We start from the raw sequence: 26318 nt of genomic DNA, 5'->3' as shown, positions 1-26318 counted from the left end.
CTCAATGTATTCCGCCTTGAATTTCTTATACCACTAGTGTTAACATGTTGCTTCCATTTAAATTATCAATTAATATTGTTGTTATTAAACAATATTATCTATAATTAGTTTTTAAGTAAGTTAATTAAATAAATATTTTTTCAATTAACGCACTTGAATTAATGCAACTATTGACAAGAGACACCTCTGAGGTTGTAGATTTGAGTTAGCAAGTAAGTAAAATTAAAATTAAAATTTTAAAAATTAGTGAAATGATTTGTTACATTGTAAGTATAAACTATTTAACATTTGCATAGAACAATGTATGGTTAAACCAACATAACTAGATCGGGATGTTACTTTATTGTCATGGAAAGAACAATTCTTTAATTTTTAAATGTTCAAAACTTTTTCGTCAAAATAAAATTCATAATCGGAAGATATTATATTTTTTTTTTCAAAAAACTAAAATAATTATAATAATTCTTAACATATTTCGTGATTTTAGGAAAAGAAAAAAATATAGACAATATAATAGAGAAGATCATGAATATGTTGGGTTCGAAAATTAATAGAGCGTCAGTCATGTGAAGCTAATAATTGCGAATTTAAATTTCACATAAAACTACATCAAAATAAATACATTATTGATAGATTTGGTCAAATAACCTATATGAAACATCAAAAAACATAAATAATATTAAAAATTTTCACCCAAAACAAAATTCTTTTATTGATGATATTATAGAAGTTATTGTGTTTTCCTAGAAAAAAATATTTTCAAATTATAAAAGTTCAAACTTTTCCTGACAAGAATAAAAACATGAAAGAGATGGGAATAAACTTAACATGGAAGAAATTTTTTTTAATAAAAGAGTATTTATAATTTTTATTGTGGCAGAAAATAAGATAAAATAAAAAATTTAGGAAAACCGTGAGATAATAAACCAAAAAGAATTTTTTAAAAAAATTTGAGAGCCAGCAAATCACCACAATGCAGCCATGTTACTGAATAGAGAAACACCTCCAACAGGCCTCTTCAAAAACACCCTTACACCCGAACCGCACCCTCCCAATACAAATCATCACACACACACACACACACACACACACACACACACACACTATTTCTCGCTAAGCCCTCGAATCCAAACACCCCTTTGCTTTCTCCGTGATCGTTTTCCGGCGAGATCTCCGATACTCAGTCGGAAAATACTTATCGGATCCGCCATATCTTTTTTGTTATTGGATTCACTTTGTCATACCTAAAGATCCGATTAGATGGCTCCGGTTTCAGCTCTTGCAAAATACAAACTCGTCTTCTTAGGAGATCAGTCCGTCGGCAAGACCAGTATTATCACTCGATTCATGTATGATAAATTCGATAATACCTATCAGGTATAACGTTGTTCTTAATTCGTTATTCACGTGATTTGTTAACCTTTTGTTTATGCGGATCTGCTTTAGGCGTTATTTAGTTTTGCTACATAAGGAATTAGTGTTCGTTTTTCGAGATCTTTATCTGTAGAGCACGTTTATTGACGCTTGTATGTATAATGCATTTGCTATTAGATGTTTCACAATGCATTTTTGGTCATATTATTTATTTTCATAGAGTATAGTACGGATTTCGAGTCATCCGAAAACCATAGGTGAGTTTTCTGTTTGAGGAATTTTGATTGCGGTTGTTGCTCTCTGAAAGTTGGCTGCGTTAATAACTGATAAGTGGTAAAGAATCTAACGTGAAGTAATGGCACTCGTATTATACAACTGGTAGAAGTGTTACTCTCTCAATTCATCATGGCAAAAATATCATCAAAATTCTAATTTCAAAATCCAATTAAAGTAGGATCTTAAAATCGATTGATCATTCAGCAGAGGGATAGAGAAAATGGACCTAAATTGTAGCTTATCAATTATCATCCTGATCATTGAATAACCTGAAAAGCTGTTTGTACTCTCCCTTGCACATTATTGACAAGATAATCCATAGGACCCAAGGGTGTGACTTAGTGGTTCAATGAAGTGGGTTGAGCACCATGAGGTCCCAGGTTCAATTTCCAACAGAGACAAACACTAGGTGATTTCTTACCATCTGTTCTAGCCTTGGTGGACAGAGTTACCTGGTACTTGTTGCTGGTGGGAGGTGACAGATATCCCGTGGAATTAGTCAAGGTGCCCACCAGTTGGCCCGGACACCACGGTTATCAAAAAGAAAATTGCTAAAAAAAAAGAGTTATATCAAACAATGCCTGAAAAGCTAGCTCTCCATAGAGATTAGTCTCACGAAAATATTAGTCTCATGAAAATAGAGTTAGAATATAAGAATATATTCTATCTTATGGATCCTTAAACCTCCCAACTTATTTTTTCTTCCATAGTTCCGTTCTCTCGACAAACTATATATCTGGACTTAATACTTAAAATGGTGCCTGCGTTGATCCAGAAAATTTGTTACAGATTCTTAATAAAAAAATTATTCTTTTTTTTGTGGATAAAGTGTTTGATCTTTCCTTCTTTTACTGTGACAGAGTGTTTTGCTTGGTCTGACAGTAACGTGCTTCTTCTTTCAAATATCTCGTGCAAGTATATCACAATCTTAACCTTGGAAGTTAACGAATGACTTGCTTGATCTTTTCGTGATTCAATGACTATTAGACAACCACTGCATCAAGCGTCAGTTCCCATGCTTTGATGGAATAGGGCTCTTATGTGTCTTTTTTATTGTGAAACCTCCTGTAATCTAGACTTTCTAGTCCTTGCCTCCCCTCTTGAAGTAAAGTTTTTCCATTTCAACGAACAATTCCCTCTTCTTGTTCAAATTTTAGCTACTTTTTAATTTATATTCAAATAGAAGATACGTTATTAAGCATCCTCATTTTATTTAATTTCTTGTTCAGGCCACAATTGGAATTGACTTCCTGTCGAAGACTATGTACCTGGAAGATCGTACAGTAAGATTGCAGCTATGGTAAGATATACTTATTTATGAGACAATGTCCACTCATTGAGCTCTGATCATATTCATAAACACTGTTTTAACATTCTTAATACGCTGAATTTGTGCCAATGTTGTTAAGGAGTAACAACATAAATCTATTCGAGGTATGACAACTAACAGTACAATGTGATGCCTTGTGTTAACCTATTTCATGAAAAAGTAATGTAGCTATCCTTGATTATGAGTGTTGACATAAATCAGGATGGTAATTGGTCAATTAAAGTTTCTTGCCAAAAATAGACTTTTTAGTGGATGCCTTCAGATATAATTGTTCTTGCTTCAGTATTATGTAGGAAAAATAAGGGGATAGAGTAAAATATTCTCATCTATCGTTAATTCCTTGTAATGCTAGGTTCTGTTTGTCCTGTGCCGTTCAATTGGATTATGAGTAATTATGGAAATACTAGTCATATTTCCCTGGCCCGACAAAAAAATTCTTCTCATACCAGTTCATGGTAACAAAATTTTCTCTGACCTGTTTTCACTAATTGGAAAACATTTCACTGTTTGCAGGCTTCTCGTTTTGTTCATTTGATACTGAATTTAGCATTTATTTTACATTTTCAAGTGCTCTAAAATTTGCCTTTTTCATGATATACTTTCAGGGATACTGCAGGTCAAGAGAGATTTAGGAGTCTCATACCAAGCTATATTAGGGACTCCTCTGTTGCTGTCATTGTGTATGATGTTGCAAGTATGTATGTTTCGTTTTTTTGCAGTTTTTTCTGATCATACTTGATTTCCATTTATCCTTGCTTCAAAAAGAATTACTTTGACGACTTATCCCTCGCCGAAGTGACACACCGTACTTTTCTTGTTGGTTCCAGGCAGGCAGTCCTTCTTAAACACTTCAAAGTGGATTGAGGAGGTTCGAACTGAGAGGGGCAGTGACGTTATTATTGTTCTTGTTGGTAACAAGACTGATCTTGTTGAAAAAAGGTAGCTGTAACTTTTCATTCTTGTTTTCCTTTCCTTTTATGAAGGGCGTAAGGGTGAGAGAGGCTTTCTTTGAGATGTGATATGAAATTTTCACCCTACTTTTTATCCTCTTACCTCATCTCAGTCATTTTCTGGCCTTAACCTTCAACTAGGTTACGTCATGTCAAGATTTCTAATGAAAGAATTCTTTGATGGTTTCTGGACCCACCCTCCCCCCAAAAAAGGTGATGAAATCTAGACACTATGGAAAGATGAAAATAAAATTGGATTGGGAATCATATTGATGTCAAAATCATGTTCACTCGTTATGTGCTCTCTCATTAGATTTGAGAGCTCTACATTGTTGAAAGTTGAACAATTTGAAGTGGATTCTACATTATGTGCTAACTGTTTGTTATGCATTTTTGGAGTAAAGGAACAAACTACTATGACAGTTGCTGAGATTTATCTCTACTACTGGAATTTTTATGTTATAGCAACTTTTCTGCAAAATACCGGAACGTTTGCTCCTGAAGGGGGTAAATACAACATATAAAAGAGCGATGTCATCAAAGGCGAACAAAGTTCTACCTGTTGGAGGTTTAAGTGAAAAGTGCAAAAAAGTGAGACTTTAATGAAGAAAAAAATATATAAAAAACTACACATCTAATTTAAGGCTAATACCCGCAAACACAAAAGCTGCTATATGACAAAGGAATTAAACAAATGCAAATTAAGTGATGTAGTTCTTTTTTTGGTGGTGTCCTCTTGAAGGTAGAGACTGTAGGTGATGAATGGTCGACTTAGGTCTTTGATGCTTGAATTGAAGTGTCAGCTGAGCGAGGCATGGCCTGTTTACGCATAACTTCAAAGTTTGAAGATTCCTCAGGCGAGCTTTGACAAGATGTATAAGAATTTTAGTAAATCTGTGCGAGGAAGAATTTAAAGGGATCGAATGTCTAATGTTTGGTTGTAGATTCTAGGTATCAAGATGTTTGGAGCATTTTGTCTATTTTAGAGTTTTAGCATGTAATTGGAGCATCTAATTTTGATAATGTCATGACCAGCTCCCAATTCTAGGGTCTTAAGGTTGTAATTCCTATTACAGTAAACACGTGCATATATCTGAAGGAGACTTTAAGATATCTTATTATTGTATAACCCATAGCCTAGTTGAATGCAATTATTGTTGCATTCATGTGTTCTTTTGCTTGGATATTCATCTTTTTTTTCCTCTTACGTTTACTGGAGCTATCTAGATAGGAATTGACGTTGCCAACATAAAAATTTAAGTCTTCATATATTCTTTGGTCAGAGAACCAGCTCAAAGTAATAAATATGAATATTTTAATGATGGAAGTGGTAGATGTGGTAGTCGCTGCTAGTAGTGGTTGCTAATGGTAGTTGTGGTAACAGAGTGGTCGGTGGTTGACGACGCTAATAGTGGTGGTGGTTGTGATGACAGAGGTGGTTAGTGGCGATTACGTGTAATTTATGGATAGAGTGGTGGTTAGTATTATCCACATAAGAATGTCTTAATGATACTAAAGCTTTATTCGTTTTCAGTGCATTTATAAAAACTTGGAACTTGTTATATAGCAACTGTATTGACTTGCTAGTTTTCCTTAGTTGCTACCTGTAACCTGTCTATATTTACAATATCAACACGTATCCTTTACTGGTGATTCAGATTTAGTTTATCAAGCTATATTGGGAATTATGAAGCTTTTGCTAAGCCGGGGTGGGAGTTTATAGGGCAGATGAGATTCTTATTTTCCACTAGTGCTCTGGATCTTATTCAGGCTTTAGTAGTTTGGATGGCCATATGTCTATTTTAAGTAGATGTCTTTGTGCAACCATATGAGGATTTACAAGAAAGTGTTAAAAGGTCCTGGGGTTTACCGTTTACCAGATGTGAATTGACAGTTGTGTGGTTATGTGACTAGCTACTTGTAGAGGTGCTTTTGGGTTCGTCCTTAATGAGTTAGTTTAGTAATTGTTAGTAACAGATGTGAATAAGAACCTTCTAATTGCTGGGTAGGAATAGTTTTAGCATTATCTAATCTAAGTGAAAAATTCCTTAGTAGAGTTAATAAGTGTACTGGGGCTTAAGTGTAAGGATTCTTGACCTTTTAATTTATCTTGTTCTGTAATAGAAGAAATCTGCATTTCCTCATGGAGCGATGAAGTATTGCCACTTTTTTTATGTGCTACAAGTTCCATTATATGCGGAAGAAATAGTAGAGAGAGATATCGAGAATTTCTGATGGTCTGTTTTGTTGAAGCTGCTTCTGGATTTACATAAAAAGTTTAGGGACTTGTGTGGAATACACCCTTCTTTTTCTGCCAGCAAAGAGTAGTTTGTGGCTTCGAGAGACCCAGCAACGTTACATGTTAGTGAGCTTTGCGTTGTGCTGTCTACAACTGGAGTACCATGTTTTTATCAGTAGTCTTATTGTTGCTACATCTAAGACATGATCTCATGCACTCTTTCACCCTATGGCAAAGTGCAGGCAAGTTTCCATTGAGGAAGGAGAAGCGAAAGCTCGCGAACTAAATGTGATGTTTATTGAAACCAGTGCAAAGGCTGGCTTCAATATTAAAGTAAGTAATATTAGATTTATACTTTGCATCAGTAAAATGTGAATATGTGTTAAGTTTTGTATAGAAGATGACGTATGCATCATTTGTGCATTCTTGCATCCACTTGCTATTTTGTTGCTGATAGAGTGCATATTCAACTCTTGCAGCCTCTTTTTAGGAAAATCGCAGCAGCATTGCCAGGAATGGAGACCCTATCTTCAGCCAAGCAAGAAGACATGGTTGATGTCAATCTCAAGTCAAGCAACACTGGTGCATCCCAATCACAGGCACAATCAGGAGGATGTGCTTGTTAATATTGTGGTTTGCAGTTCTATAGTTTTCAACTCAGTTCTTATATTTTGTTTCCGACAGCAAGTATTGTCTGTAAAAATTTGCCTTTTTTTTTTTTTTGTTTTTGCTGTTTGTTTAAAGTTGGATACATGAGGTTGTCATCCTAGTTGAGTAAGACCTAGCATGCATCACTTATTTGTATCAGTCTCTAGACCTTGCAATTTAGCAACCCCCTTATGGAACAAGTCTTTTAAGCACATATTATCAGCTGAACCATTGCAGTTCTGTAATCGGTAATTTTGGTTGGACGTTCTTGAGCTTAGTGGTTGAACACAGAAACTTTATCTGTGCCTCACAGAACTGATGCAAGTTGTGTGCGACCTTCTTTCCCCCCCTTCTGTTTCACAAATTAGTGGAGCCAAATTTTTTACCACCAATTTTTGGGATGAAAAGAAGCAACTTGTGTCAGTTGTGTGTGGCACAAAGTAAAATTTCCGTGTCCACAATATAGCTACGCTGTCTCCTTTTGAAGCATATTTCAGCAAGTCATTTTGTAATCCTTGTCTGAAAATTTGTGCACATCCTCACAACTCTACTTCTGGCTTTGCTATAGTGCACAATTTGAAAATGTTTCTTTATCTATGAGTAACAGCTTGTTTTTTTTTAGAGTGCTAGAATACACGTTTGTTAGTTGGACTATGATTTTATGTAAGGATCACAGCAAAATTCGACATCTTTTAACACAATTAGACAACTCTTCTTACTGCGTCATTCGAACGTAGTGCAGTCCAAACTATGCCCCTACGAGAATCTGTGGAAAACAGCAACTTAACAGCCTAATGTTATTGATCTTCACTCATTATGTTCGTGAAAAATAGCAACTTAGCAGCCATGATGTTATTGATCTTCACTCATCATATTCGTGATCTTATTCCACTATATATTTGTTTTCACTTCACCAAGTAGAAACAGATATTAGTAAAAGAAAAACAGAGAGAGAGAGGGAATATATCTATAGAAATATATTCCAAGTCAGTTTCGACGAAGAATATTTTGAATGCTTAGTTGGAGCAAAACTATTGAAACGATTTAAAAGGAAAGCTTCCAATTGATATGTCAAGCTCATATCGAAAAAATCAATGAACTAGTTTGATTTGGTATTCCGTACACGCTTCTGAATAATCGAAAACCAAATTGAACCTCCACCCCTAATGCAACACGAATCCTTGGCTTCTCGTATAAATGTTTCTATTTTCTCCGGTGTGAGCCGAGGGTTCGGAAACAGCCTCTCTACTTCTTCGGAGGTAGTGGTATGAACTACGTACACTTAGAAGCGGAGCCAGGATTTGAAGTTTGAGGGTTCGAACCCCCATCTCAGGGACGCGGAGGTGACATGCCTACTACTGGACTACCAGCCATGTTTGTATGGGGGTCGGACATATATAATTATACACATTTTCTGAATTTTTTAATTACAAATATAGGGTCTATGCAAAAGTTAGGTGGTTCGACCGAACCCCCATCAAGCACGCTGGCTCCGTCCCTGCGTACACTTTACCCTCCCCGACCTCACTATGTGAGAATATACTGGGTTTATTGTTGTTGTTGTATTTTCTCCGGTGTGACTCAAACCTTCAACCTATCGATCGATGGTGAAAGTGCTCGCCCACTTTAATAAGCCTGACTTGTCTGACTTCTTTGTTAAGTTTCTACCTGAACTATCAAATTTTTATTTTTATTACTTAAAATTATCACCAACTATTTATTAAAATACATCTCAACTATTAATTATTTTATTTTTCTATTTGAACTATCGCTATGATTCATATAGTAAAAAAATAAAAATAACTTCAAATAAAAAAATAAACACATAATAATCCATATAGAAAACCTCACAAAAGCATGATGGGAGTACTATATTGAGGTACTAGAAAAGGAAAAACAACTCTTGTCGTACCTTTTGGCCTTTCTCCTTCAGAATTTAGAAGAGATGGTTAATGTAATCACATTTATCCAATCTCATTAAAAAGTACTACACTGACTTTTTACGGGTCAAACATATCTACACAAAAACGGCATGAATGTTATTATATTCCTCACGTCTGTCTCAAATAATATCTCCCACGTGTCCCCTTCCCATTGGTTCGTACCCCGTCAAATTTCATTTTCTCTTTTCCATTCACGTTCTTCATATCATGACCCTTCGTAATATGCCTTCAATTTCCAACGTTCTTTTTTTGTCTTTTTTTTTTAAAAAAAAAAAGTAAAAAAATAAATTAGGGTAGTTGGGTGGATGGGGTGTTGTTGTTTCCTCCATCCATTTTGGAAATTTATGAATAACACTAAATATCACTATATTAGTAGTATTCATTATCAGTGTATTTTTTAAAAATGTAAAATTTAATTTATTTAAAGGTTAATCTAATAAAATTATTCATATTTATGGATGTGCCAAGCCCAAGTTGGGCTATTAAATGGAAGATCCTCCATCTAATGCTGTTTCCTTTAAATTGTTTTATTATTGAAGTGCCGTTCTTCTCTCTTACTTGACGCTCCTGTGGCCGCTTGACCAGTTTTTTCCTTCTTTACTACCATGGCAGGTCTCCCCTTTCTCCTCTTTTCTCTATTTTTACATAAATATATCTGATATTCTTATTCATTCTTTGATTATATCTTGTGGGTTTTCGTTAATTTATGGTAAAATGGTTTTGTTTCAATTTAAAAAAAAAAAAAACGAGTCTTGGGGTTTTTGTGTCATGATTTTCTGTTTTTTTTTTTTAAAGATTTCTGATCACTATGTTGTTGAGTTATTTGTGTTATGTGTTGGGTTTATGAAAAGGAGATTGATTTGATTTTTGTTTCGCTAATTATGAATAACGAATTCATAAATACGAGGAAAAAATGTGACCTTTTGTTGGCCAAACAGTAAATTTAGAAGGGAGAAATGATAAAGTAAAGATCTTTTTGTTTTCCTTTTGTGAAGTATGAGGTTTGAGTTGTTACATTTTCAGCTCTGAGTTTTTACCGTATCTCATACACTTCAAGTTGTTCTATGTTGAGCTTTATTTTCTCTCTCTTAAATGGTGAAGAATGAAATTTAGCTGAAGTAAGAAAGCACTTTTCTGTTTGTGTGTATTGCTAGGGTGTTTTAATGCTATTGCAATTGATCATATTTAGTCTACAGAGTCCTCACGTTTTTAGTACACCGTGTTATGTGTTGCTTGAGTTGAGTCTTTCGGAAACATCTTGTCTATTTCCATGAGATAGGGGGTAAGGTTTGTGTGCGCTCTATCCTTACCAGACCCCACTTGAGGGAGTACATTGGGTATGTTGTATATAGTTTGGATTGCTCCTGTTTGGTAATGAGACATAGTAGTAGTTGTTGTTCTTGGATTACTTCTCAATAGTTGCATGAGTTATTGCTTGTGCTTGTTAAAAGAATCTGTTGATACAAAGTAACTATGAATTTGAGGGATCTAGATATGACATATTAGAGGAGACAGGACAAGTGAGCACTTGCAATCAGTGGCAATTTTCAGAAGTTCCATAGATAATCTCTTTTTATTATGTCTTTGATAACTTAGATTGGTTGTGTTCTTTGTATTTGGTCATACCACACTCAGTAATGTTCATATTTGTTGTTATATCAGCAGATAATCGGCAACCTATTTTGCGAAAAGATAGTGCCTCAAATGCGCTGCATCCACTGGCCAAGCTGAATCGTCTGCACTTTTGGCTTCTGGTGGCACTCAACATTATTTTCCTTCTCGTTGGTCAAGCTGCTGCTGTTATTTTGGGAAGATTTTACTATGAGAAGGGTGGAAAGAGTAAATGGATGGCCACCGTTGTCCAGACAGCTGCTTTTCCTATTCTTTTCATTCCTTACCTATTCATTTCTTCTCCTCAATCTAATTCAGAAGGCTCCAACCGACCTTCTATCATCACAGTTAGTGTTGTCTATTTCGTAATTGGTGTATTTGTTGCAGGAGATAACATGCTCTATTCTATCGGTCTATTGTATCTCTCTGCTTCTACTTATTCCCTTATTTGTGCAACGCAATTGGTTTTCAGTGCAATCCTTTCTTTCTTCATAAACCATCAAAAGTTCACAGCATTGATCATGAATTCTGTCGTTGTGCTCTCCTTATCTGCCTCTCTTCTTGCTATTAATGATGATTCTGATAAGCCTGCAGGCGTAACTAAGTCAAAATATGTCATTGGATTTCTAGTTACTCTCGCTGCTTCAGCTATGTATGCTCTCTTGCTTTCCCTTATGCAGCTTTCATTCCAAAAGGTTCTAAAGAAAGAAACGTTTTCTGTGGTTTTGGAGATGCAAATTTACACAGCACTTGTAGCCACAGCGGTCTCTACAATTGGTCTCTTTGCTAGTGGAGAATGGAAGACTTTGCACGGGGAAATGGGTGGTTTTACTGCTGGAAAAATTGCGTATGTCATGACTCTGGTTTGGACAGCTATAGCTTGGCAGATTTGCTCAGTTGGGGTTGTTGGTTTGGTTTTCGTGGTGTCCTCATTGTTCTCTAATGTCATTAGTACGCTTTCCTTGGCGATCACCCCTATTGCTTCTGTGATAATCCTTCATGACAAGATGAATGGTGTGAAGATAATCGCCATGCTGATGGCTATTTGGGGCTTTGGTACTTACATATACCAGAATTACATTGACGATCTTAAGGCGAAAAAACCACCAAGCGCCATTGATGATGCTCCACACGAGTCAAGATCTTGCTGATAGGCTATAGTTTTAAGAAATTATTAAAGAGTTTCTGGAACTCATAGCTAATATTCTTTAGATACTTGCTTGTAGTTAGAAATTTTGTTCTATTAGGAATTATCATTATACAAATACCTATTAATAGCAATGACAATTTAGTTGCAAAATCTTGACTTCTCATGTCATAAATTGTGTGACCATTCAGTGGCAGAAGAGGTTTGTATAGCACTTAACTAAAGCACAAAAAAACAGTGCAATTTTTCTCAGCCATAAAGTAAGGAAGACTCACCATGATTGTTGTAGACATAAAATATATATAATACTAGTATAATATAAATATATTTCTCTTATTTATAAGAGGCAGTTTGAGGAGCTTCTGGTTGTCCTGCTTGCCGATCAAAGGGCATTACCTTCTTTCCAGGGTCAAGCCGATATACATTACTCCGAAACTTCTCCATTCTTCTTTGTATTTTCCAGCTGATTCACTCTCTCCGGCAAATTAAAATCCTCTGTGCTTGGCTTCTTCGTCGCCGTACTGTCAATTGGTTAGTTCTCAACTTCTATAATTCTCAAAATTTTGGATTATCTACTCAAATTAAGGGTTTAGATTTGTATTCTGTTATAGCTTCTACGCTCATAAGTGGGTTGATTTTATTTTTCAATCACTTTGTGTTATATGTAGGTGGGTATTTGTTGTTTTTTAGATAATTCATAGAGGATTTGAGCTGAAAATTGATTATCGAGTTGTGCATTTCTTTGATATCTAACTGGGTATTGGATTGATAGAGTGTTTGAGCTAAAAATTGCTTTTTGAGGAGTGAAAATCGGGTTAAAATTAAGGTGAAGAAATTTAAGTTGCAGGTCAAGTGCTTGGTGAAAGTAATGACGGAGCTTTGACTTGATTGTCCAGAAAAACAACATGAGTTTCCTCACCAAAAATTACTCGCATCATCTAAACCAAATATAAACTAGGCAATCTGTGTTAAGTTTGATAATTGTGCTACAACTCTATTGTTGTGCTCAACGATCAGGATGATAGAAAAGTTTAGGATTTCATGTCCTGCTGCTTTCTCATCCTGCGACAAATCTGTGTGTTAGATAATTCCAAGATAAACTATGCTAACAACCCGTAGCTTTCACTTTGGAACCACCAGTATCCTGCATCACACTTGTGTTTTCATCTAATAGCAGAGACGAACAGAGCTAGAACTTGGAGTTTATGCATTTTGAACCTCTAACTACTTTGTTGTCACGTAAAAAAGTCTGACGTGTTTTTGATTCTAGAAAAGGCAACTCATTGGATTCTGGAAAAGTTATTTATACATGTTAAAGACAACTTCTTAACTCAGATAAAGATTTCAGCTAAAGCTACGATTTTGCTCCTCCTATCCAAAAGCTTCTTTAATTAAGTTGTCAAGAGAATGTTATTTTACTTATTTAATTATATGGTTCAGTTCAGTTCAATTTATCTGTTGTTTTGAGTGTGGATTTTGAATCTCTCTCGGGCTGAATTTGTGTAGGCATTGGATAAAATTCGATTTGATAGCTTGACTGATAAGAGTAAACTTGATGCATCTTCATTAGGATTGTTCCTGATAAGGTGAATAACCGGCTCTCGATCATCGGCAGTGGTAGCGGTATGACTAAAGCAGGTATGTTGATTACTGAATACGTAGGCAGTGTCGAGTTGATCACTCTTTATAAAAAAATTAGATTGTTATATAATATGGATCAAATGTTAAATGGCCTTGATGAAATTCCTAGCTTTGCCATCCTATATAGGCACGGAGAGCATCAGTGTGTCTGAATTATGAACCTCGAGGAACAAAGGTGAATTTAGGATTTTCTATAATATGGGTATTACAGCTAAAAAGGAGTAAAAAGAAGCATCAAATGGGGATTGATTTCTGCTCCTTTAGCTAGATAACTTTGCATTTAATCAAGTGCACCATTTTAACCCTTTTAGAGCGTGTCAGCAGATAATAGTAATATTAGATCAATAAGATATTTAATTTAAAGGAGAGACCATGAATTTATGGGAACCATAAATTGCCCCTTTAAATTCGCCTCTTGGCTAGGAAGAATAATTTTGGAGAGTGCAAGTAGAAAAAAAGATTCTATTTCATGCATTTCGACTCTAATATATACTTGCTTGAATGTATATAAGACCTGAAAAACCACTTAGACGTTGAAACATTGAATCATGGAATTGCGATTAGGTGTTGATTTTGCGTGTACTTTAAGTTGGAAACTATGAAAATGAATGGTACTAGATAGATATGTATTTTGAATATTTGAATTCTTTTAAAACTTCATGAAATTGAGTTGATTAGTAATAATTTGTTGCTTCTGTTCTGCTTAGATACAAATTTAAAGTTGTGTTAACACTCTTTTTTTCTCCTTCTGGTTTCTTTATGTTGCATTATCTCGGGCTGAATAAATTGTCTTCAAAATGGTTATTTTTTTGTATACAGAATTGGTGAACAACTTACTAGGTCAGGAACGGAGGAGTTTATGGAGGCATTGCAGGCTGGAGCTGATGTTAGTATGATTGGACAGTTTGGTGTTGGTTTCTATTCTTCCTATTTTGTGGCTGAGAAAGTCGTGGCGACGACCAATCACAACGAGGATGAGCAGAACGTGTGGGAGTCTTAGGCTGGCAGATCATTTACCGTCACACGGGATGTCAATGGGGAGCCACTATGCACACAAATTATTTTGATTTTTAAAGTGAGTATCAGATTATTATATAGGTTTGAAAAAGATGAAGTTGTTGATGGATTTACAAGCACCGTCATCATCATCGGTGATAATGCAGGCTTTGATCTATTTTTCCTGTTGTTGACTTGATTGATCATCTAAATGCCTGCACATTGATTTACCCTCGAGAATGTGTACAATGTCTTTGCTTGACAGTGATAATGCAGGCTTTAAAACTTGAGAAACATATTTTGTACCTCTTGATGTTAAAACTTGAGAACATTTAATGTAGAGTTATATCAATTGAAACTAGGCTCAATTAATAATTCTCTAGGAGATTAAAACAAATTTGAGGAGATAGATAGCAGATTGGAACAAAGTTGAGGGGATAGAGCCTGTTTTTGAACATGCCAATGCATTGCTGAGTTATGACAACCAATATTTAACATACGTACTGGACTTCACTATTCGTTTCACTGATTAAATTTATCACAATGCATCTGCTGAAACAAAGGAAAGATTCTCCAAAATGTTGTTTGTGTAATGCATTCTCCAAATGCATGTGTCTGCTAATACTACTCTCCAGTCGATCAACACAAGGAGGCGGATCGAAGTCAATTCAAGAACGAAATCGAAGCTGTTGCTTGGAAAGCAACACATTATTTATACTTGATAGGCTAGAAATAACAGAATTTTTCACCAATAGAGTGTACGTGTTGACATGTGGTGAGGATGGCAAAGATACTGAGGGACATACCTGAGAGATTAGACATGCTACAACACACCAAGAAAGAAGGTAAACGACTCTGTAGTTAAAAGAATTTGTAAGTTTTGGGGGTACTTTTTGAGGTCTGTATGTGCTGATCACATGGTAGAATGTGATTACACACCGGAGGATTCTATTAATTGCCTATATGGAATGTTTACTACTCCCTCCGTTTGAAAAAGAATGATTTACTTTGACTTAACATAAAGTTTAAGAAAATAAAGAAGATTTTTGAATCTTGTGGCTTTAAATTAAAGTTGTGTCAAATGTACCAAAATATCCTTTAATCATGTGGTCCTAAACATGTCATGTGGAAAATTGAAATTAAAGTATTGCCAAAATAGGAAAGGGGTCATTTTTTTTTAAACGGACTAAAAAGGAAAATAGGTCATCTTTTTTTAACGGAGGGAGTATTTTTCTACAAACTACAACGGAGGGAGTATTTTTCTACAAACTACACATCATTATCTGACCTATAACTTATAAACCTCAACAATACTTCTCCCTACTAGTATAATCAACATAAAAGTGAGTTTGGTACGGTCTAAAAGTTGTCAGAGCTTGGCACAAAGGTTCTCATCATGTCAATGATATTTTTTGAGAACCCAACAATAAATTAGACCAAGAGGTTTTGAAGCTAAAGTATTGAGTCGGCCTGCATCTAGAATCATATATGATGCAAAGACAGTCTAATAATTACTTTGCATATGATAGCATTGAACTTAAGATTTAAATATAGTTTTAGACAACATAGGATCATAACAAAATACCAACTTTACAAATGAAAGTTAATGTCCATGCATGGGATAATAAAGTTAGTCCATAAAAGTATCATCTGATCCGTTGAAGTTATTGATTTTGACTTGTGCAATTCAGCCAATCTAAAGTACGATCTAATATACAATTCAAATAGAGCAATGACAAATTGTATCTACATTTTTAAAAAGACCTTTTCATTTATTAAGTGTCATATAATCAAGATAAAGAACAATAAAGTTTATTACGTGCTTCAACAAAACATAGAAAAACAAACGAAGAAAGAACTGGACAGGTTGGGTAATTATGCCCCATTTTTTAGCTAGTTTCGGACCAAACAACTTTTGAACGAGTTATTGACCAGTCCATTTATTAATGCAACCTACTTTAACCCGCTCAAATTCAGTCCGGCCCCTATCCACGCGTAGTCGCCCCAATCTGCATCACCTCAATAACCTTGCTCGCAATTTGATAGCATGAATAGACTTCATACATTGCAACTTTGACCTCTTCCTCCGATAGAACCGCAGACGATTCCCACTTATGACGCAGTGAGCCATTAGCAATAATTGGTCTCATAATTTCAACATCAACTTCAAGCATCAACTCTTCTAACGTACAAGTAAGAAGCCTTGGCTTCTTACGTATCTGAGCAGCTAAATAACCAACGTCCACCACTGTCTTAAAATCGAATTTCTGATAAACGCTACTCCATGTGAACGACTTGTTGTTTATGTGCCTAGGACCAACAAATGTGATGTTCTTGTCTTGTAGGAACGAGGCTAGGAAACTTGGAACTTGGTATTTATCATTCAAGGCTAAAATGCGATTGTATTGAATGATTAGGCAACGTTTTTTCACGTAGAAGAGCAATAAATCGCCAGAATTGACAACGTCAATTCCAACAATTGGATTTGGATCAGACTTGAAGTCTTGTCTTAGTTCAGAGATGCCATGGCTCATAGTTGCTTCACGGTCAGCAACTCTTACGATGACATTTTCACCACCAATTTTCACATTGTAAATGCTCATTTGGAGGAGCCAGGGAAGGGGTAATCTCTCTGACATTTTCCCCTCATTATGTGTTAGTGTTAAAGGGGGTACTGCATTATATATAGGTAAATTAACTTGGAAAAGTACAAGTACAAGCATACCAAGCGTTACACCTTGTTCTTGGAAACTTAAGTCTGGGTAGCTAATACTTCTGACCCACCCTATCTGTTGTTGCATCTTTGATTCACCACCAAGCCAATATAAAATTCACAACTATCACGTAGAAGTTATAAGGTACCTACAGAACTTATCTTCATCTCAATGCCACAAAATTAACACATTAAGCATAAAAACCTCCACAAGAATTGATCAATTGAGACAATTTTGCTACTACAAAAATTCGAAATCATCATGTTCCTTTCTTGTAAGTACGTTAAACTCTCTCTTGGGCAGTACTTGATATTCATATATAGCTAGTGTAGCTGTTCAAATAAGGAGAAAAATAGCCAGTATAAGGCGCATTAGTTAGTGCATTTATTAATCATGCAGTATTATTAGGAGTTTGATGTGTATCATCATTATTTACATTAGTGCTTTCTCTTCATTTGTCATATCGAAATTGGTACTCATACAGAGTGTTGTTATCTCGTAGCTACTAGTAGAAAGCTAGTAGCTCAATTATTTTGTGAAAATAACAAGATTAATCATGTGATATATCGTCATTTGCTTACAATATCATCAAACGTGCACCAAGTTGTTGTCAGGGGTGGATATTCTAGAAGCACTGCACGGCTTCTAGAATCAATAATAGCTTTTGATAGACTCGTATATATATATTAAGAAATTTATTAAGCGACAGTTCTGTCGTAGGATCCATTTGAAAAAATAATGTATGCATTAACTCTATATATTATTAATATTTTGTTTGATACTTTCTGAACTTATGCATAACTAATGTTTGTATGCTATATTTGGTATTATGCTATGCATTAGTATTCGTGGGAAACTATGGTATTAGAGATGGAAGAGACTTTAATGCATGCATTAGCATGGGTAAAGACGTAATAGCCCCTCAAAATCTTTTCCACATCATCTCCATTATATTTGTGGAGGGTATTTTTATAGTATTTTTTTTTTCTTTTTGAAAATATGCAATGCAAGTTATTTTTAACACATCAAATCAAACACGTTATAAGAAATAGTCTCAAAATAATCAATACTTACATTACTAATACATCATAATTTAAACTATTTTTATACGCCCTACCAAGCGACTCCAAAGAGTTTTGGGAATGGATAGGTTTCATATTATTCCGGAATAAAATATTATTTTAACATAGATTTGTTGTATTTTTTCAAAATTTGAAAAACTCCAAAAGATTATTTTCACAATTTTTACTCTAAATCACTCACAAAAATTTAAAAACAATTTATATTCACATCCAAACATAACTTGAAGCTCAGGGATGGATTTTAAGGGGAAAAAAAAATGTGTTGCTATTAGGAATCAAACCCATACTACTTTAGATATTAATAAGGTGCTTAAGTTCCAAGCCAAAACCAAAGCACCCAACAATCATTTGTGTCAATGGGTGCTTAATAATATATTATAATCAATTTTGTTGTATTTCTACATAAATACATAAAAAATTTACCAGGATCAATGGGTGCTTGAGCACCCGGCACGGACCACGTGGGTCCACCCATGGACTATCTAAAAGTTCGACTACGAATCCAGTTATTATTATAACATTAACTTGAGATTTATTATCAAAATATTAACTCAAGGTCAATATCCATAAAAACTCATAAATAGCAAATATTAAATATCAAATCTTGAATCTGCTCGCCAATATTGATGTAATTTGTTTCACATGCCAATTTTATATATGTAACAGCTTGCTAGCTTGTGTTTCTAGACCGGATTTTTAACATTAACTTGTAATAACTAATTTAATAAGTTTATATAGTTAATTTTTCCCATTTATTTTCAGTGACATGTACGTAATTAGACATAACAAAATTGACAAATCTATTGTTATAAACTAAACGTTGATAATCATTAGTAAAGTCAATTTCAAATCTCATTAATGTTAACTATAAACCCATAATAGCAAGAAAATTAAGTCGCTACAAAATCCATTGCTGCCCAAAATATATTCATTAGCGTCCACTACTGAATGAGTGCCAAAAATGTATTCATCAGTCGCTATAGCAATTAAATAATCTTAAAATCAACTATGCTATTATTGAGAGGTTTAACTTCATTGGAAAATTTTCATAAGCAACTCACTTAAATATTAGAAATTGTGTCGTTTAGGATTTACACGTTTTATTTAACTAATCAATTGTACGTACTTTGCACGTGTATATTGTAAATAAACAAATTATGTCATGCATGTTGTTTTAAATAGAACAAACCAAAGAATCAATTAAAAAAAATATTAAAATAACTAATTTCAATACAACAAATCCCAATATAGCCTACCTTCAAACGAAACGACCCCTTAAAGTACATAATAGTGTATTCTTGAATAGTTTGTTTCGTGCAGGGTATACAATATATCACCAATTTTAATTATTTAAAATTACTTGTAAAAACTTGCATCGTGTATATCCTTCTAAACTATTGTTTATTTGTACATCTTTTTTTTTTCTTTCTAAATCCTTAAGGTGTTAGATACTGTAGTTACCAGTTTTCTAATTAAGAGTAGAGAAATCTTTACTATGATTTTATCACACTTTTTAGCAGTAAAAATTTACACACAGTCTTGAGCTTTCTTTCATTTGTTTTACGGTAAGTTTTCTTAATTTAGTTTATTTTTCAAAATAACATCACTAACATAAGTTTTGCAGTTTTAATTTCTAGTTAAAAGAAAATGGTGAAATCTAACAAGGGATGGGTCCAGTCTAACAAATTCAGTTGTAACGACCACACCATGTAATTTGGGAACCAAGACCAAAACGACTGAAGTTAAATAATTAAAATTACAACAATAACAACAATATCTAATATAGCCTCACAAACTAGGTTTGGAGAGGTAAAATGTACGCTGATTTTATTCAACCTCAAAAGTAGAGAGTTAGGTGTAGAGAGACGATTTTTTTTAATAGATCTCTGACTCTAAAAATACTAGTCTAAGCATAGCAGAAAAAAAAATATAGCCTACGAAGAAGCATAATAAAATATTTTAAACAATAAATACAACAACATAATTCGATAATCGAAGTAGCACTATACTCCAATGTAAACACCAAATGCACAAATTTTAACCATGAGTTTTGTGTCTTAAGTTGGTTACCAAATTTAAGAATGCAAAAAGAACTTTTGAACCTTTTTAATATTAAACAAAAAGTATGCAGGACATATTAAAAATATACTTCAAATCCTTTTTGCATCATCCAAAGTTGTCTCCTATAAATTATTGAAGGTCCTCTCTTCTCTCTGGACTAACTTTTTCCTCAGGTCCTCTCTTCTCCTCATTGTATCAGTTTTTCTTATATTTTATGAGTTCGTTTTTGTTTATTTGTGGTAAATTGGCTATTTCAAGTTGGAAAAAAAATGGATTCTTGGATTTCTGTAACATGACTTTCTGTTTTCTTCTTAATCATTGTATTGTCATGCTATGATTGTGGTTGTATTGTGATAAGGGGATCCGAATGGATTCATGTTATGTTTTATTTAAGCTGAGCATTTATGGGAAACAACCTCATTATCTCTACGAGGTAAGGGTAAAGGTTGTGTACACTCTAAGTTTAACCTCCCCAGACCTCGGGATTACACTGGGTATGTTGTTATTATTGTATTTTTTCTACTGCTAGAACAACGTTGTCTGTTAGGTTCTGGTTCTACTTGCAGTTTTAAGTATGCACCTATGAGTTTAAACTATTTGATGGTAACCTCTGCTGCAAAATGTCTTGCTTAATTACATGATTGGTTGTGTATGGTGATCTCAACCTTAGTGTTCTAAAAGCAGATAACCAGCAACCAATTTCAGGAAAACACAGGGCCTCGTCAGACGAGATGCATTCCTCTTGTCAATCTTAACCGTCTATCAACGTTGTTTTCGTGGTTGTTGGTCAAGCTTCTGCTGTTACCTGGGAAGAGTTTACTATGACAAGAGTCGAAATAGTTACTGTGTGGCCAAATAACAACTTTACCATTTCTTCTCCTCAAGAGAGCATACATAGCTGAAGTAATTATGCTAATTTTGACGGGGAGCATTATTCGATTTTTCGCTAACATTTATGTACACCTTATAGAAGTTACACAAAATGAACCATTATATTGTGCTATTCAGCATAGTACTTTTCTCACTTGTGAAGATATGAGGTGCTTTGTTATATTAATTTTCTATAAGGGTGCTGTTATTTGCCCCAAGTCACGGGCTCTCGGCCCTATGAGATTAATCTGGTTGAATCAAAGCTCACCCGGCGTGACGCTGCTGGAGCGGAATCAATTCGAAAATATAAAAATGGACGAGTTATTAGAAATTGTTGTGCCTTTTTTGACAAGTTTCCAAGAAACATTGAGCAGGAGATTAGGGGCGAACCCCGAAGGTTCCTGATGGCCTACCTGAAGCCCCCATCGCAGGGTCCCAATTTTCCTCTACCTGAAACAGTTGGGATTCGATCTCAACCTGTCTTTCTTTGTTTCTAGATCTTCTGAATAATATCTGCTCATTTCTTATTCAGCCACTAAAGTGGCTATCCACTTGCGTTTTCCATCCTACTCATCGTAAAATCTCCCAAAATAACAGCAGCCACGTGATCAACAAGCAATAATTTTTTTTTCAGCAGGTTAGCTTAGCACGAGGATGCTGCTCGTTTGAGGGCTTATGCACGGGAGGTCCAAATATTATAATGTCTCAGATCAAGTGCTCAAATATTCCACATAGAAATACTGATTGTGTGATATACGTAATATAACTACCAGAAATGGAAAACATTTTTCAAACACTTTTAGCGTCGAACTTCTATAATATTCTCATCGCAGCCAGTTAAATTTTGCAAATTTCTACAGCAAAGCATAATCCTTTGGTTAAATGATGCTTGTGCCACATTTACATGGACATATCTCTAAAACAGCTGTTTTCAACAGTTTGAGATACAGTAAATGCAGCAACTGCAATTATTTGTACATCATTTTCAGCCTATACCCCATTGACGCAGTTATTGCTATCTAATTTTGGCAAGAGTAGAACTATAATCGCAAAACATGTTATTGGGTACTATTAAGCTACAAGGCTACTCTCCCCGCAACAAAAATTTGGTTTGGGTTCCGGGAAGGTGAAGAGGCAAATGCAATGGACTTCCATGTAAAAGAAAATTTTTCATAAAGAATATGTTGATCAGAGAAAAATGTAAACCAGAATCCAGAACCAAAACAGTGATCGATGAGAGCTTCATCAATTGCACAAATAGACTCCGCAAACAAACGTTCATAAACGAAATGCATCGAGAAACTTAATTATACAAAGATAATCAAAGAAATTTCATTATACGATATCATAGAACTAAGATTTAAGATTTATAGTCCAACTTAACATTGGATTATAGTAATAACATAGCAACTCCAAACTCCAAAGTCACTGGCCAGGCGTGGCAGGTCGAATCTCAATCCCATCAGTAACCTTGCTTGCAATTCTATTACATGAATAGACGTCATAAATTGCAACTTTAACCTCTTCGTCCGATAAAACCTCAGACGATGACCAATTCTGACGCATCGAGCCATTAACAATGAATGGACTCATACACATAACATCACCAACTGGTCTCACAATATCAAGTCCAACTTCAGCCATTAACTCTTCTAGCTTACTCTTAAGAAGCTCTGGCTTCTTACGAATCTGAGCAACCAAATAGCCAACTTCCACCGCAGCCTTTAAATCGGTTCTCCGAAGACCATATGTAAGGACGTACCAATCGAGTTTTAAATTTAGACAACAAACAAATGTTAAGCTTTTGGAGGAGTTATGGTGGCTTCATGATCAGCAACTCTAGTTATGACAGTAACACCACCAATATTCACATTGTAAGTACTCATTTGGAGGAGCCAAGTAATAGGTATTGTGCCTGATCTTTCCCCTGTAATGAGTAAGACATTAGTGTTAATGGGGTATTTATATAGGAAAGGGTAATTAATTTCCACTGGTATACCAAGTGTTACATCATCTTCATGGTAAATTAAAAGTCTGGATCGGATAGCGCCGGTTCTTTTCAACAGAAAAAAAAAAAAAAAATAGATCAACGAGGGCTTTACGTTTTCCTTTCTTTGAATCATTCACAACACACTTTCGATCTCCACACTTCCCTACAGATATTCGCACTGTTTCATTTACTTGGTCCATGTTACTTGAGAAAATTGAAGAATAGGTGTTTTTAAGTCTTGAACGAAGGATTGATGACATTGACCAGCAAATAGGGTCAAATATTATTAGGAAACTTGATCAAGATAATTGTGGACTTGATTAATATTTTCAAAATTTTCTAATCTTTTAAAAAATACAAGTCAACCCAACCCATACCCTCTTCAATCCAAATCAGCCACTCTCTCCTCTCTCTCGACAGCTTCTCTCAACTCACTCCTAACCAACTGTTCTATAAATTTTCTCCCTTCAACCCCCGACGACAAATAATTGGGCTTCGAGTTCCCCTCTTCAATTCAATCAACCTGTCTCTCATCCCTCTCTTGACAGCTTCTCTCAACTCTCTCCGAATCAATTGTTCTGCAAAATTTCTCATTTTAATCCTCGACGACTTCAATATCCGACTACAAATAGTTGGGCTTCGAGTTCCTTTTCGACTTCAATCGACGTGACAACCTTGCTCTCCGGCCACAACAGCTTCGAATTCTTCATCAGTCTTTTTCTTCTTTCACAGGTAAAAATTTATGGTCTTTTTAGTTTTGAAGAAAACGAGGAACTTGAGCCTACTTCTCTTATAGTATTGGTTAACAATTTCAATATTTGTTGCACTAATTTGAAATGTGGTCTGAATAAAACCCTAATTTCTGGTATTTCTTCTCTTCTTTTTTCGAAGTGAATTATGATATTTTGTTGTTTGTTGCATTTTTTTGAAGTTTAAGTTTTATTGTTTGTGTTTATAAAAACAAAAGGACAATTTGGTTTGATTTGTTCTGTTCTTGTTTTTGGTAAAAATGGTGAAATTACTGTTTTTTGTTTAACAAAATCATGCTACTGTTTCCTCCGACAGATTACCCATCTGGTGCAACATATTAACCATCTGATGCAACAAATTTATCATATGATGCAACAGATCAACCATCTGATGCACCAGAGGAACCATCAGATTATAATTCTGATGCAACAGATTAATAATTTGATGCAACAACTTTACCATATGTTGCAACAGATTAAGCTTCGAATAAAAAATCTGATGCAACTAATTAACCATCTGGTGCAATGGAAGAACCATCAGATTAATGATATGATGCAACAGATAAACCTCCTGTTGGATAAAATCCTACCAACTCTTCCTACAGGAAAAGTCCAAGACTTGATTTTTTCAACTGATCATTCATCTGCCGCGATAGACGACCATATGTTGGAAGAAATCTAAACAATATTGATTGTTGATAATTTTTCCAATAGATCACTCATGTGTTGCAACAGATGTCTGACCTGTTGCACAGACCATTCATCTTTATCAACAGATGAGTGATATATTTTGTATTATCGCAACAGATTACTCAGCCGTTGCGATGGATTATTTAACTGTTCCAATAGATCACTCATATATTGTAATAGATGATGTCACAACAGTTGTGTGATCTGTTGAACAGACCATTCATCTATCTTAAAAGATGAGTGATATGTTTTGTATTGTTGCAACAGATTACTCATCCGCTGCAACAGTTTGGTTATATGCTGCAACAGATATACTACCTAGTGTAACAGATCGGTGATCTATTACAACTGTTATTTTACTATTTTGCTTATTTGTTTTACTGCTATCCTTTTTTAACGATGCATTAATCAACAATAATATATTATTTTATGTTCCTGTTAATTTTAGATAATATGGTTTCCAAAAGAACAGAAACCGAATCAAGTCCAAGTAAAGGAACAAGTGAAGCAGCTAGGCTACATCCACCACTCTATGAGCTTGCTTTACAAGCGTTATCTCAATCGGGAGCAGAATATAATAAACACGGAGAGGAGAAATGTTTCAAAAGAGATGATGCAGATGCTAATAGTCCTTCCACCGAAGAGCAGGTCAAAGCCTTCAGTATTGATCGTTATCCTGTGAGAATGCAGTGCGATGGTGCCGCAGATTTAACGATGATTTCGTGGTTAAGTCAACCATGAAAAAATCTTTCGACGCCTTCAGAAAAATACTTTGAGAACAAAAATTGGATGCTTATTTCAGGGACAGCTGCTTTGAAAAATATCTTGATTTGCCGGAGGACAACAATGCTCGTTTCCAAATGAAAATGATATATGAACTTCTCAAGCATAGGTTTATGTATGTAAACAAAGATAAGATGGATGAGGTGAGGATAAATTACTGTGGCATGCCTGTTTGTTTTGGTTGGAAAGAGTTTTTCATAGTTACTGGACTAAAACGTTATCCTCCTTCTCAAGTTATACCTATTTTAACCCAAAAAAACACCCCGCGCACCCAAAAAAGGCAAAGGCAAGTCGTGTGATCGTGATGACCTGGTGTCCATTGTTGATCCAAGCTTCAAAAATAAAAATTTGATAGAAGCGTTGAAAGGTAAAGGACTTTCAAAGAAGCACAAACAGTCATTGTGCTTGGGTTGGTTTGTACATAATATTCTTTGGGCGAGAGACGTTAACAACAACATAAGCCTCGATTTAATAAAGCTCTCTGAGTATCTTGAGGCGTTTAACAGCTATCCATGGGGGTATGAAAGCTTCAAAATGACTGTCAAATATTTGTTGACTCCGTTAGCGCCAAAGACAGTCAACTTATATGGCTTCCCATGGGCTTTCATGGTAAATATTTTTTTCTTCTATTATGATATCATTTATTTTTTTTGGCTTAATAATGATTTTGATTTATTGGCGTTATTTTATAGGCTTGGGCGTTTGAAGTCATTCCTTAGTTGAGACAAAAAGTGAACTATCAGGAAGGAGTTTCCTGTCCAAGAATCTTGAGATGGTTGTCAGCCAAAACTGATAAAAATATAAAATTTCTTGATCTCTTCAACCCCCGAAGGATGTAGTAAGTATAATTATAATTGATTTTTTCTTTTAATTAATGTTTTTTTTGAATGATCTAATCATCATTCTAATATATGTAATGATTTGTGTTAGAATGTACATCCGTTGCTAGTTCCGACCAATTGAGAGTTAAAGATGCTATATTTTCTTACTTTACGGTCTGTACAAACTTTATTGAACTCTAAGGTTATCGACAGAATAAAAATAGAATTGTTTGGAGCAACAACCATTACAAGAAAAATAATTTTGGAGAGTGGGCTTGTTGTCGTTGATGGAGCTGTTGGTGGTGATAGTGGTGCTGCTGTTGGTGCTAATGATGCTTCTCTTAAAGTATTTAAAGCAAACCATTATGAGTATGATCATACTGGTTATACAGATTTTTCCTCT

At 34.9% G+C, this 26318-nt stretch overlaps 2 protein-coding genes across 3 annotated transcripts; both read left to right on the top strand.

Moving 5' to 3' along the window:
• The first annotated feature begins 875 nt into the window (after positions 1–875).
• On the top strand, positions 876–7062 carry LOC107844320 (ras-related protein RABH1b). 2 transcript variants are annotated; one of them, XM_016688768.2, is made up of 7 exons: positions 945–1377; positions 2880–2950; positions 3586–3674; positions 3808–3919; positions 6184–6291; positions 6412–6502; positions 6649–7062. In XM_016688768.2, exons 1-7 carry the CDS (start codon positions 1261–1263, stop codon positions 6793–6795), a joined length of 735 nt encoding a protein of 244 aa, XP_016544254.1. In that variant the 5' UTR covers positions 945–1260; the 3' UTR covers positions 6796–7062. The 2 variants fall into 2 exon arrangements, with proteins under 2 accessions (XP_016544260.1, XP_016544254.1); XM_016688774.2 differs by lacking the exon at positions 6184–6291 and having other exon boundaries at positions 876–1377.
• A 1910-nt stretch (positions 7063–8972) lies between these two features.
• LOC107844297 (probable purine permease 11) lies at positions 8973–11671 on the top strand. The gene is made up of 2 exons (XM_016688758.2): positions 8973–9372; positions 10426–11671. The coding sequence occupies exons 1-2, from the start codon at positions 9366–9368 to the stop codon at positions 11520–11522; spliced, it is 1104 nt and encodes a 367-aa protein (XP_016544244.1). The 5' UTR covers positions 8973–9365; the 3' UTR covers positions 11523–11671.
• Positions 11672–26318: the final 14647 nt, after the last annotated feature.

The sequence above is a fragment of the Capsicum annuum genome, chromosome 1 (genome assembly GCF_002878395.1).
Source record: "Capsicum annuum cultivar UCD-10X-F1 chromosome 1, UCD10Xv1.1, whole genome shotgun sequence".
Lineage (NCBI taxonomy): Eukaryota > Viridiplantae > Streptophyta > Magnoliopsida > Solanales > Solanaceae > Capsicum > Capsicum annuum.
Note: the sequence above shows the minus strand (reverse complement) of the source record. Positions and strands in the feature narration are given on the sequence as shown.

What these genes read in the sequence shown, in the direction of transcription:
- LOC107844320 (XM_016688768.2), top strand. Translation starts at nt 1,261, where the DNA reads ATGGCTCCGGTTTCAGCTCTTGCAAAATACAAACTCGTCTTCTTAGGA. An exon ending in CATTGTGTATGATGTTGCAA is followed by an intron (nt 3,675 to 3,807) that starts GTATGTATGTTT and finishes TGTTGGTTCCAG; the next exon opens with GCAGGCAGTCCTTCTTAAAC. An exon ending in GAGACCCAGCAACGTTACAT is followed by an intron (nt 6,292 to 6,411) that starts GTTAGTGAGCTT and finishes GGCAAAGTGCAG; the next exon opens with GCAAGTTTCCATTGAGGAAG.